Consider the following 13,644-nt stretch of genomic DNA (forward strand, 5'->3'; position numbering starts at 1 on the left):
CTAAGTAACTAAGATGTCCCCAACTCACGTAGACTCTTCCCCTGAAGAGTATGACAAGAGGAGGAATGGCTCACGCTGCTCTCAGCTGATGGTGGACCATGGCTGTGAAGGGTTGTGAGTTAGGAGGACAATCCACAGGGGAGCTTGTTCTGAAAAATTGCATTTAATCCTCACCATAAACTCTTTTATTATGTTTGGGGGGGCGGGGTTGACAGGCTCACATGTGGTTCACTGGCCTCCAGCTTCATGTGTAGCTAGTTGAGGCTAGCCTTGAACTCCTAATCATCCTGCCTCCACTTCCCCTTTGTGCTGGAATGACAAGCATGGGCCATCACGACTATTTTACCACGGTGAAACCGAGGACCAGCGAGGCTATTTTGCTGTAATCCTAAAGCAGGGATTTGGGTCTTTTACCTTTCAAAGTGTATTGGCTTCCACTGTGTCAAAGTTCTTTACCGTGTGTGTGTGTGTGTGTGTGTGTGTGTGTGTGTGTGTGTGTGTGTGTGTGTGTACCTCCCTTATAGTGCTGGCTACTTGGTAGGCTCAAACCAAACAAACAAACAAAAAACCCGAACAAGGGCCGGGCGTTGGTGGCGCACGCCTTTAATCCCAGCACTCAGGAGGCAGAGGCAGGTGGATCTCTGTGAGTTCGAGCCAGCCTGGTCTCCAGAGCGAGTGCCAGGATAGGCTGCAAAGCTACACAGAGAAACCCTGTCTAGAAGAACACAGAGAAACCCTGTCTAGAAGAACAAACAAACAAAAAATAACAACCCTGAGGTTCAAGACCTTTTCAGGCAACCTGACGGTACAGATGAGGCGTAAGGATGAAGAAAAACTACATTTCCCAGAAGGCCATTTTCTAGAGACGGCAATGCGCCTGCGCCGGCCCCTCCCCTTTAGCTCCGGCTTCGTGGGGGTATTTTTCTCGCGCCTGCGCCCTGAGACCAGTCGGCTTCCGACCCCTCTGTTACTACTCCGGACCAGAGTTGGTGACTGGTCCTGCTGTGACCTCTGGTAGCGATGGTACCCTTCTCTTTGCTTTGGACCACTCGGGTAAGGACAGCGGTATGGATGTTGGATGGCCAATGGAAAGGCCCACCCCACTTTAGTTCCTTTTCACAAAGTGGGGTTCCCCTGGCTCCTTCACCGCACGTGTTCCGGGGCCTCGGGGAGCGGATGCTTAAGCAGGAAATCCCTGAGCCTCCTGGGTGCACGTGCGGTGCCTGGGCCCAGTCCTGGTTCCTAGTCCTGGCGATCGATGATCGCCCCTTTCCCATGCTTCAGGTAAAGTTCCGCAGACCCTGTGTTAGCAATGTCCCAGCGAACAAGTGGGGTTCCCGGCTCCGATGTGCTAGTTTTAATTTTTCCCGCCAGCTCTGAGCTGTGGAGATGATGCAACCGGGCCTCCGTGCTTTCATCAGGCAGGGGTCCCGCTGCAGCGTGGGCGGAAGGAAGTAGGGAGGTGCTCAGTGTGTGTGTGTGTGAGAGAGAGATAAAATTTAAGATTTTGGCTTCTCTCTGGACAAACACCTTCCCTCTACCCCCACTCCCGCCAGTACACAACTCTTCCCAAGAACTGCTTAAAAGTCTATTCTACTTTGGTTGCTTTGGAAACTACCCTACAGCCTGTGGCATTAAGCCCTGTTAATTTACTGTCTTCTCTCTGAAGTAGTCTCTTATGGAGGCCCTGCTCGAGGTCCCCCCCCTTTATGTTCATGAACATTTTGCCTGCCTGTATGTATGTGCATCTCATGCGTGTCCAGGTACCCACAGAGTTCAGAAGAGGGCATCATTTTCCCCTGGAAGAGTTACAGATGGTTGTGAGCTGCCATATGGGTGCTGGGAGCTGAACCTCTGTCCTTTGTCCTGTACAAGAGCAACAAGTGTCCTTAACCACTGAACCATCTCTCCAGGCTCAGGAAGGCCCTTCTGGGTAGACCCTGGAATCTAGTCTCTCTAGTGAATTTGGGGGACATGGGTTTGGGGGGGCACAAGCTTTGTTGTGTGACCTTGCAGGGTAACTCACATGGTGAGCTGGAGATCTGGATGGGGGGTTGAGTAGAGCTGATCAAAACTGCCCTTTGGATACTGATCTGAACCTTGACTCTAGAACTTGCTTTTCAAGGTGAAGGTGGGGGTGGTGAGAACTGAATTGGCTAGCTGGACCAGGCTGCCTGCTTAGCCAGAGGGCTGTCTGTACCCATAGTGAAGGGTGATTGGGAGAGGTCTGGACAATTTTTAATCAAATCCTGGCTCTTCTGCTCTAAGCCTCTGCAGAGATGTGGTCAGCTGGTCTGGATGGCTGCTCGGGCTCAGCACAGTAAGGTGGCCCGGACACAGGCTGGGGAAGCAGCTGGAGGCTGGACAGGCCAGGAGACTTTGGCAGATAGTGACCCTGAGATGTGGGAGCTACTGCAGAGAGAGAAGGACAGGCAGTGTCGTGGCCTGGAGCTCATCGCCTCAGAGGTAGGGAATGAGGATATGGGCCAAGAAGTAAAATACCAGGAAATAACACATCATCTTACTGACATTTCTCCTGGGCCTTCTCCCTCTTTGTACTATCCCCTGAAACATTAAGCAGGGCCAATCCAGTGTATGGGGCTGGGGCGTTAGGGAGCTTCTGGAGCCCCTACAGTTTCATCTCTTCCTTACCTCCTCTTGTCAGAAGAAAGAGGAAACATGGGTTGAGTGGACAGGTGGCTTTCCTGGGGCCACCCATCATGGCTGTTGAGTTTTTGAGAATGCTGCTTCTGGTCCTGCCTCATGCCTGGCAAAGAACCCAGAGTGTACAGAGCTTTTTATGCATCCTGTCTCCACCCCATCCAGCCTGTGGGCTCTGGCAGGGATGGGACTGTGGGAGTCCAGGGCAAGGGGCTCATTGTCTTCTGACATTAACCCCCACCACTCCAGAACTTCTGCAGCCGAGCTGCGCTGGAGGCCCTGGGGTCCTGTCTGAACAACAAGTACTCGGAAGGTTACCCTGGCAAGAGGTGAGGGCTAGATCAAAGGGCTGGAGGGCAGCATCAGGGATGGCGCTCCTAGTGGTGGAACCCGCTTAAACCCCATTGATTCTTATGGAGCAGTGGCTTTCCCAGCCCTTGGCTTTTTCTCTGTGCCCTTATGTACCCTCTCCATGGTAGATATTATGGAGGAGCAGAAGTTGTGGATGAAATCGAGTTGCTCTGCCAGCGCCGGGCCTTGGAAGCCTTTGACCTGGACCCTGCACAATGGGGAGTCAATGTGCAGCCATACTCTGGGTCTCCAGCCAATCTGGCTGCTTACACAGCTCTTCTTCAGCCCCATGATCGAATCATGGGGTTGGACCTACCTGATGGGGGCCAGTGAGTATGAATAAATGATGGGTTTGATGGGCAGTAATGACATGGGCCAAGTGTTATTTTTTTTTTTAAGTAAAACCTTTTTATTTAAACTAGAAACAAGATTGTTTTACATGTCAGTCCCAGTTCCCTCCCCAACCCCCCAACCCCCATAACATTCCCTTTCTGCTCTCCAAGGAGGGTGAGGCCTTCCATGGGGGGGAATCTTCAAAGTCTGTTATATCATTTGGAGCAGGGTAGACCCTTTCCCGTGTGTCTAGGCTGAGACAGCATCTCTCTTTGGGAGTGGGCTCCCAAAGTCCATTCGTGTGCTAGGGATAAATACTGATCCACTACCAGAGGCCCCATAGATTTCCCAGGCCTCCTCACTGACATCCACATTCATGGGGTCTGGATCAGTCCCGTGCTGGTTTCCCAGCTAATGGGGTCCATGAGCTCCCCCTTGCTCAGGTCAGCTGTTTCTGTGGGTCTCTCCATCCTAGTCTTAACTCCTTTGCTCATCACTCCTCCCTTGAGCCAAGAGTTATTAATACCTATCAGGTCCTGGTCCTGTGAAGATGGACCGCGCCTGTCCCGTGTTGCAGCCCAGGAGGCAGGACCCTAGTACCCAGCACGGGGTGGACAGAGCTGGAACAGTGTTCCGGGGATAGACGGGCCTGTGGACGTGGGAGGGAAGTGGCTGGGTCAGTCGGTTGTTTCACTTGGAGATCCCTTTTCCTTCTAGCCTCACTCATGGCTACATGTCTGATGTCAGACGGATCTCTGCCACATCCATCTTCTTTGAATCTATGCCCTATAAACTCAACGTAAGTGTCCTAGGGTCTGGGCACTTGGCCCTTAAGGTTTGTTCTTGGCCAGTGGGAGGTCCTGGAGGTCTGGGCAGCCTTCAGCGTGAGCTCCACCTGCTGCCACCTCCCGAGTTTTAGCTGGTTGTCTGTCTATCCAGCCCCAAACTGGCCTCATTGACTACGACCAGCTGGCGTTGACTGCTCGGCTTTTCCGACCACGGCTCATCATAGCTGGTACTAGTGCCTACGCCCGTCTCATTGACTATGCCCGCATGAGAGAGGTTGGTGAGGGGCTGGAGATCAGGGTTGGTGGGACTGGGAAGGACAGCTCTCCTGTGTACACCTGTTGGGTCTTCCCCGGGCTGAGGCATGCCTCTCTACCTGCCCAGGTGTGTGATGAGGTCAAGGCACACCTCCTGGCAGACATGGCCCATATCAGTGGCCTTGTGGCTGCCAAGGTGATCCCGTCACCTTTCAAGTATGCGGACATTGTCACCACCACCACTCACAAGACTCTTCGAGGAGCCAGGTCAGAATTCCCCCAGGTTAAGACCTTGCTAGTAAACTTGGATGGAGTGAGGTTGACCACTTTAACCACTGGGACCCAGTGCACCAAGCACAGTTGAGGGGATTCGGAGCCTCTGAGTGTCTAAATCGGCTGTCTCCCCTCTCCCCATCACTTGTCCTTTATTGGCTTAGATCCTGACCACTTGTCTTCCACGTAGGTCAGGACTCATCTTTTATCGGAAGGGAGTGCGGACCATAGACCCCAAGACTGGCCAAGAGATCCCTTACACATTTGAGGACCGAATCAACTTTGCTGTGTTCCCATCCTTACAGGGGGGCCCCCACAACCATGCCATTGCTGCAGTAGCTGTGGCCCTCAAGCAGGTTGGGGGGCCTTCCCTTGTGTTGGGGTGCATTGTTCCCGAGGCTTTGCCTCCTTACCTTTTGTGACTGAGACTGATGGAAAGGGAAGTAGCTAAGGCGGGAGGCAGCAAGGCTTGCTGAGTACAAGTCCTAGGCAGGGCACCTACTCAGCCCTGGGGTGACAGAGACTACTGTCTTACCTGTAGGCCTGCACCCCCATGTTCCGGGAGTATGCCCTACAGGTGCTGAGGAATGCTCAGGCCATGGCTGATGCCCTGCTAAAGAGAGGCTACTCACTGGTGTCTGGTAAGCCAGTGCAGTGGGTGGGTGAAGGCCAAGGCCCCAGGCTCCCCAACACCTGATAACTGTCTCCCTCAGGTGGCACTGACACCCACCTGGTGCTGGTGGACCTGCGACCCAAGGGCCTGGATGGAGCCCGAGCTGAGCGGGTGTTGGAGCTTGTGTCCATCACGGCCAACAAGAACACCTGTCCTGGAGACCGGAGTGCCATTACTCCCGGAGGCCTGAGGCTTGGTGAGATCTGGGGTCTGAGTAGGGAAAGGTTTTCACACTGGGTAGTTTCCTCATGGTGATCCTGATTGTGCTAATGATGTCTCTGCTCTCTCTCCCAGGTGCCCCAGCACTGACTTCTCGGCAGTTCCGTGAGGATGACTTCCGTAGGGTTGTTGATTTTATCGATGAAGGAGTCAACATTGGCTTGGAGGTGAAGCGCAAGACTGGTGAGAGACCACAAAGGCCCCCAGCCAAGCAGTTTTCACCCACTGTCTGTCCGCCCTAGCCCACGGCCCTGCCTAGAGCTCTGACCATCTTTTCACACCTGTTTCTGTTTTCAGCCAAGCTCCAGGATTTCAAATCCTTCCTGCTCAAAGATGCAGAAACAAGTCAACGTTTGGCCAACCTCAGGCAACAAGTGGAGCAGTTTGCCAGGGCCTTCCCCATGCCTGGGTTTGATGAACGCTGAGGGCCCCCTGGAACCAAGGCCCACAGACTGGAAGTTAACTCTTTTTTCTGCCTTCCTGGACCACAAAAATGACATCACTGATCTTTCTAGGTTTCAGTGGAGGGAGGTAGGGAGGGAGAGAGGCCTTCCGTTTAGGGCAAGAGCCAGGCATAAGCTCCTTTCTAGAATTTGTAGCTGAGATTCTGTTTTGTAGCCGTTTCTAGAAGCACCCAGCACTCACCCAGCTTGTTTGTGAGACAGGGTCTCACTTAGCTGAGGCTGGCCTTGAACTGACCTCCATTTCCCAAGTGCTGGGGTTGTAGGTATGCACCATCACAGCCAACTTCACCCTCCCGCCCCAACCCTCTGCCATATCTCAGTGTTACAAGACTCTTGCTCTTTCTTGGGGAGGGGGAGCTGCGTGCTGAGCCGGGGGAAGGGGTGGGTAGGTGCCCTCCTTCCTGTTTTTATCTAATAAAATGCTAACCTGCCCAGAGTTCCTATTACTGTGGGAGGGGGTCCCCTGGGCAAACATGTATTTCTCCTTCCCTCCCGCCACCACAAGGACCCCCGGGGCTGTAGCCTCCTCTCTCTGTCTCTGATCAGAGCCGACACCAGACGTGATTAGCAGGCGCAGCAAATTCAATTTGTTAAATGAAATTGTATTTTGCCCACGGCTGCTTCTGTTTGATCCCCAGGGACTGAGGAGCAAGGGAAGGGAGGGGTGGGGAAAAGCAGGGAAAGGCCCAGGTGCAAGGTGGGAGGGGGTGTAGTTGATGGTAGGCACAGGCTTGGGCAGGAGAGCATCACACCTCATGGTAGAGGCTCCCCATCCTAGGCAGGCTTGGGAACACAGGACGAGCCCAGTCGAGCCTGGGCGGCCTCTTCCCCTTAAACCTTGCTCAAAACTTGCACTAACGTGGGGCCTGCCACGTCGCTTGGCACTCAGGCTCCTGCCTGCTGTTGGCACACGTCGGACACGCTCAGCACGTAGCCTGTGCCACACCCAGTTAGCCGGAGGGGGGTAGGAGGAGAGGGGCTGCCTCGGCCTTTTGGGTCATCCCAGCTTCTGCCTTGAAGTCTTGGCTCCCCCCTCCCCCCCCCCGTGGGACTCAAGCTGAGGGTCAGAGGTTCTTCCTCTACTGGGAGCAAGGGCGGGGTGTGGGGGTGGAGCCACCTCCCCTCTGCGTGGGAATCCAGCCCAAGGAAGGAAAGGCTGGACATTGTTGCTAAACTGACGCCCTTAGGGTCTGGGGCAAGGAACGGAAGAAAAGCCTGTGATGCATGGGCCTCTTGCTCTGCCTTAGAAGTCTGGCCGATCCTTCTTCAGCTTCTTATAGTCAGTGGAAACAGCAAGGAACTATGGAGAGGGAAGGAGAGTTGGAGTCTCTTGCCTCCCCCCCATTTTTTTTGTTGTGTGGGATACAGATCTAGGGCCTAGGAAGGAGGTGGGGAGGGGAGCACTCTAGATCCAGTTACCTTGTACTGGTCGTTGGGACTCATGCGGTTCCAGGGCTCCGGGTTGTTCTTTCTGTCCCAGCTGTAAAGGGGACAGAAAGGTTAAGGTCTCTCCTGGGACCTGGACACTGGCATTAAACAAACCCTCACCATCATCACCCCTGGTTTCCTACCCCGGGGAGGGCAGTGACAGAAAAGGGGGCACGCTAGCAGGTGCTGGCAAGAAGCATGGTGGCTGGTGACAGAAAGACAGTCTAGCTCATAGATTCCCCAGGGTTCCTGCCTCCCCTGGGTTAACCGCTCAGAGCAGAGGCCTGGGAACCAGGAGAAACCCTGAAGAGCAGGCAGGGCTTAAGTTATGTGCCTCAGACTCCAGGGTCAGAGTGGGTAGGTGTTTTGGCCATTTGCTTCTCAAAGGACGGCTTGATGGCCCTGGCAGGACACGAACTCTCAGTGCTACCAAAGACCCTCGGTAGCCCCACACTGCCAGACCTCCAGCACTTCTGGGCAGGCATAGAGGTACCTAAAAGCCAGACGTGGCCAGTAGAGCCGTGTCGCCATAGCAACACTGTGGCGAGCAGGGCTGGGAATTCCAGATGCCCCACGTGGCTAGCCACTGACAAGTGAGCCACCAGGTGATCCAGACGGGGTGGGGGTGCGGGTGTCTTTCCTGTCAGGCATTCCAACTCTCCAAAACGCTGGGTAGTACGGCCGAGATATAAGGACATAGTCCAAGCACCGCATCCCCTCCTTCTGGGGTCACCCATTACCATTATTCCTAAGCAGTCCCGTTTGGCTCCGCCCAGTACCCTTGCTTTCCTCCCAAACCCCGTAGTTACCAGACATCCGGGCTACGCAGTGCGAGTCGCAGCAAATAGAGCCCAGCACTGCCCATGCCCAAGCAGATGAAGCCAATCATTGGGATGAGCTGCAGGAAGAACCAAATGCCCTGAGAGTCTGAACTCTGCCCAGTTCCCACTCACCCCGTGCCAGCGTCTCCATCCCTTTTATCTTCACGAAGGGTCTGGTGCCACCCTCGTTTTTTGGGAGCGAGACCTGAAACCTACAGCCACATTTTCACCATACTCTCCCTTGCCCTGAGGTGATCCTGCCCAAGGACATGGGATATATTGCAGAGATAGAATGTGGGATGTCCCTGGGAGGATTTCGGAGCATTAAGGAAACTAGACAGGAGTCAGGGTTTGGGGGTTCTTGAGAGGCGGGGTGGCAAGAGGGAAGTTAAGAGTCTGGGGACTGAACTCACCCCGGGGTGTCTTTTTATCTGCCGGTAGAAGCGGGCCCCTGCACTGGTTCCTGCCATCTTTCTCCAGTGTCTGGGCTCCGGTGAATCTGGTCTATTCCTCCCCCTGGGGTCCCGCCCCCCATCAGGGAGGGGTCAGCCAGCCCCACCCAGCTTGTTTCTTCCCAGCAGTTCCAGGTCCAAACAAGGCTGGAGGTAGTTGGAGGAGTCTTGAAGTTTCTCCTTCCCAACTCTCTCCTACTGATGGGGGAAACCCCGGCCCACCGGTCACCGTTATACTTGGGTCTTTGGGTATCTGAAGGAGGAGCCTCTCTGGCATCCAGAGACTGAAGGGAGATCCACATGGGGGACTGGCAAGCAGACAGCCCTCTAACGAAATGGGGACGTGGCGTGTCCACTGGAGGGACCAAGGAACAGTGACGGCATCTACAGCACTTTTTCTGCACTCAGACCCAGAGCTAGCAGGCCTTGAGAACAAAGTTCTACCTCAGCATCATGCTTCGGAGAAGGGGGGCAAGTGAACATTGCTAGTGCTTGCCAGCCCCTCTTGTTCTGGGTAGGGAGCAGTTAGGGGTGCAGGATGTAGGTCTGTGAATCTCTGAACTGCTCCAAATGTAAGACAGTGGTTGGGGCAGTTTAGGGACTTGAGACACTGAAGCTGGAGCTCTCTCCAAGGAGGCCACCACACTCATCTCTGGCTTTGGGATTAGCGCTCTGAATGAAGGAAGCAGACTTAGAAAGAAATAGAGAACAGCCAACTCGGGTATATGCTCTATTGCCAGGGCAGGAAGTTTCCCCCACCCTCCATCTTCGGAGGACTGGTTTTGGGGACTCAGGAGGTGAGTCTCATCTCCTTCTCACTCCCATGTTAATTCCCATCGCCCCCTCCTGCTAGATCCTGCGAAGCTCCCCCATCCCTCCCCTAAAGAACTTGTCCTATGGTGGGCACCCACTGGGATGAGCTGTGTGCCCACCACTGCCTCCCTACGACCCTTCCTGAGGGGCCCCTCCCTTTCTTACACACCGATACCTCGCCCGCCCCTTGAGCTGACAAGCTCAGCTGTAATTAGGCTGCGGGGTCCGGGCTCTCCGCCTCCCTCCGGCGGATAATGAGATAAAGTGTCAGAGACATGGCGAGAACAAAGAGACAGAGACTCGCTGAGGTAGGGGTGGGGGTGGGGTGGAGGAGGGGGGCTGATGGGATGTCAGAGCCTGTAGCAGAGCCGGGCCCATCAGCACCTCTAGGGCTGAGCCAGGGAAGATGTGACCTGTCATCAGTACCCCCACCCCCAGCCTGGGCCGCTGGGGGGTTGGGGTGGGGTGGCGCTAAATACCAATCTTGAAGCTCTAACTCCAGCAGCTGCCCAGCTGGGCTGCACATCTGGTACTCCGTGGTACAGTTGGGGAGCTAGGGCTCCGGGAGGAACGTCTGGCCTTTGCTTTACGCCCCTTTGCTCTTGGGCCCTCGCTTGTTTAGTTCTGGTGACCTAGGTCTGGGGACTCCCAGAGCCTGTCCTGGTACCTCCACTATTCCTCCTCCCTTGGGTCTCCAGGCCGCTCTTGAGCTCAGTTATTATTACATTGTCACTTCTGCTCTGGCCTCTCCGCGATTTCTCGACGCTTCATCTGCTCCTGATCCGGGTCTCTGTGGGCCTATCTCTGAGCCCCCTCCCCTCCTGTGTTCCCATATCTGGATCGTGGTCCTTGGGGTTTCAGATCTGTCCCCATCTCCTTCCCTTCACTGTCCCTTCCCTACAATAACTCAGGCCGTGCTGGCCCAGCAGGTGAGGGACAGCAGGAGTCGTTAGCCGAGGATTAGGCACAACCCGCGGTCCCAAGGGGACCAGACTCTTCAACTCTAAACCGCTCCAGGATACTAATCCGTATGGCTGGCGGCGCAGCAAGTCAAATGCAGCTGGGCTCTCCAGAAAGAGCAGATTGCAGGGGTCCGTGGGTGCGGGCGCCCTCTGGAGGCCGAGCGGCTCTCAAGCTCAGGGAAGAAGTCTCGGGCTCCCCCTGTCGGGCAGCGCCTGCTCTGCACTCCCAGGGTTTGCTCGTTAAGTCTGCGCCTGCAGTGTGCATACACAGGTCTGTGCCTGGGGGCTTACTCGTTCGTGCAACCAAGGTAGTGGGGCTTCTCAGCCTCCGCTCTTGTGGCGTAGTCAGAGGACACAGATGGGACGAGGACTCTGTCTCGCCAGGTGTGGACAGCAGGATTCAGGCTGGATTCTCTCTCCAGGCTGGCCTCACACACTCGGGGCTTCATCTGACTTCGCCTTCCCTAGGCCCCAGGTCGACCTTTTTTCTGCTTCCTTCTTCAGACTGTCTCTAGCTCTATGTTTTAGGGTATGTCTGCTCTCGACCTAGCTTTGTCCTTCCGTGTCTGTTTCTCTGTGTCTCTCTGTCCCTTTACACCTTGCGGTGGTCTCTTGGTCTCTCTCTCTCTCGGTCTCTCTCTCTCTCGGTCTCTCTCTCTCTCTCTCTCTCTCTCTCTCTCTCTCTCTCTCTCTCTCCCCTCTCTCCACCCATCCATTCTTTAGCTCTATTTCTATTCTGTGGTTTAGTACCCGTCCCTGGGGAGTTGCAGCAACCCAATGGAACAGCTCTCGGACACCTTGGGGACACTGTTCAGGGTCCCCTCCCCATCACTTCCACGTTCCTGTCACCTCGCAGCGGCCTCTGTCTTCCCGCTGCAGTTGAGGTACTGGAGAGGGCGCCCGAGAGGGAAGCCACAATGCCCTGCTTATGCTCAGGAGTCCCGGGGGCCCTTGACCCCCGCTGCCACTATTAAGGGCGCTGGGTCCTGAGGCTCTGAGATGATCATGATTGCGGCAGCCAGACAGAAGTGGAGCCAGGAGCCTGGCGGCAAGCAGGCTAGCAAGCGAGACAAAGACGCCTGTGCCATCTGTTTATGCAAAGCGCTCACCGCTAGGGACCCTGGTGTCCCAGTGCCTTGCTTAGACCCGGGGCACAGGGTCATGAACCCACTTCTGCCCAGGGCTCCCTCTATGCCTGTGCATCCCCTCCTCCCTGACAGCCAGAGGGGCCACGGGGAGAGCAGATCGGGGAGGGGGCGGGGTGTTGATGTGATTGGAGAGGACGCGGCTGTTTCTTCAATAATGGATGGAGATGATGCGGACGGCGAGCCGGCCGGGAAAGGAGAGAGGAATAGAAATGGGAAGAGAAAGAAGCGGGGGTGGGAGACTCAATCAGAGGCTCTCATGCACGGGGACGCGCGCACACGCGGGCGCGGGCGTCACACTGTCATTCGGGTACATGCTGCCGCGCAGCTCACACCCAGGCACACGCCCACGCACTGTCACCGAGACACACACCTGCAAGCAGAGACGCCAGAGCAGCGCGCGCGCGCGCGCACACACACACACACACACACACACACACACACACACACACACACACACGGCAGTGACTCTTGAATTTCACACATACAATCCTGGAGGCACTTGCACACCGGGATACATCCAGACTTAAACAGCTCACAGACACAGACACGCCGACATGTCAAAGCACGTTTGAAAGAATGCTCAACACACCTAGCCATCCTGGGACTTATAGACAGAAACACAGAAATGAGGGTAGACAAACCAAACCGGGCAGTATAGACACACAGGCACTGACAAAATCGGAACATATACAGGAACACACGCATTTGGGGATAGGATATAGACACACATTACATCCCCAGACACGCATACATACGCCGTGCACCAGGGGCACAGAGAGAAAGAGACCCTTCCACATGCATTCAAGGGGCTGCACCTAGGCAAAAGCAGACGCTGCCATTTGTGCCCTGAGGGGTTGAGTATGTGAGAGAGGTCGCTGGGGCCGGCCTTGTTAGCCCCAATTAGCCTAGCAATGTAATGAGGAAGTGGTGACAGGAGGTGCCTGGGGCTGTTGACTCAGAGGCCTAGCACCCCCACCCCCTCCCCACCCCTCCCCACCCCCTTGTGGCCCACATCTTCCTTCTCAGGCCCTCAGGTATAGAGACCTCCAGCTGTCCCTGTTGCAGCAATTCCAGCAGACCCTGCCATCCCCAACTTAGAGGGAGAGCAATGGTTGGTGAGACACAAACACCAACCCTAGAGGATCCCCCAGGACCTCCAGCTGGGGTGAGGTGAGGGTTGGAGACAGGGTCAGTCCTATCTCACCTCCAGGCATCATGCTGCCTGATAAATCTAAGAAAACTCTCTCTCTCTCTCTCTCTCTCTCTCTCTCTCTCTCTCTCTCTCTCTCTCTCTCTCTCTCTCTCTCTCAGTAATTAGAATCTGGAGAGGGGTGGATGGATGTACCTTGTGTCCTGGACCCCCTATATACCCTGGTCCTTCCTCTGCTTTATTTTCAATTCAGTCTGCTCCTTGGCCCAGACTTATGACCTTTGCATTGTGTGGCAGCGCCATCCATCACCCAGGCAGCTGGCTTGTGGGAGTGGGAGGCACTGGGGGCCAAACAGTGTCCCTGTCATACTTCCTGCCCTCTCCTGGGATTGGCCAGGGCTCAACTCAGCCCCTCAGTACCGAGAAGGGTATGATCACCGGGTTCAATCAAGACACTATTCTCCACCCCTGGGGCCCCGGTACCCCTCCTTCCAGTTGAGCGCAGCCTGTCTCCCGGCTCCTCCCGCCCCCCTTCTCTCGGGCCCTTTGCTTAATTTCCTATTAACTGCTGATAAATCCAATTAAACCGCCGCTCTAATTAGGGACAGCTGCCGGCTCGGTAAGGCGAGGGAGAAGGGGGGGCACCCTGCGAGTATAGGGAGAGAACAGCCGCTCTCCCTGCTCTTCGACACCCCTACACCAACACTGCCGCCCAATGAGCCAGTAAATTGGTTTTGCTTCAGCATTTTTGGGGGGCTCTTGACAGTCCCGGGAGGGCTCAGTTTTTGAGTACCTCAGACCGTTTGATGAATACCCTCGTCCTTCTAGTTACTTGTGTAAGGGGACTGTCCGG

General features: G+C 55.3%; 2 protein-coding genes across 2 annotated transcripts; one reads left to right on the forward strand and one right to left on the reverse strand.

Moving 5' to 3' along the window:
• The first annotated feature begins 900 nt into the window (after nt 1-900).
• Nucleotides 901-6,448, forward strand: Shmt2 (serine hydroxymethyltransferase 2). The gene is made up of 12 exons (XM_027392206.2): nt 901-1,053; nt 2,269-2,466; nt 2,911-2,990; nt 3,141-3,341; nt 4,063-4,144; nt 4,285-4,407; nt 4,516-4,655; nt 4,852-5,017; nt 5,203-5,302; nt 5,375-5,530; nt 5,629-5,736; nt 5,851-6,448. The coding sequence occupies exons 1-12, from the start codon at nt 1,021-1,023 to the stop codon at nt 5,976-5,978; spliced, it is 1,515 nt and encodes a 504-aa protein (XP_027248007.1). The 5' UTR covers nt 901-1,020; the 3' UTR covers nt 5,979-6,448.
• A 150-nt stretch (nt 6,449-6,598) lies between these two features.
• Nucleotides 6,599-12,008, reverse strand: Ndufa4l2 (NDUFA4 mitochondrial complex associated like 2). Its single transcript, XM_027392207.2, has 4 exons — nt 8,680-12,008; nt 8,255-8,343; nt 7,437-7,497; nt 6,599-7,317 (listed from the first exon to the last, which is right to left on the reverse strand). Exons 1-4 carry the CDS (start codon nt 8,734-8,736, stop codon nt 7,261-7,263), a joined length of 264 nt encoding a protein of 87 aa, XP_027248008.1. The 5' UTR covers nt 8,737-12,008; the 3' UTR covers nt 6,599-7,260.
• Nucleotides 12,009-13,644: the final 1,636 nt, after the last annotated feature.

This window comes from Cricetulus griseus (assembly GCF_003668045.3).
Source record: "Cricetulus griseus strain 17A/GY chromosome 1 unlocalized genomic scaffold, alternate assembly CriGri-PICRH-1.0 chr1_0, whole genome shotgun sequence".
NCBI lineage: Eukaryota > Metazoa > Chordata > Mammalia > Rodentia > Cricetidae > Cricetulus > Cricetulus griseus.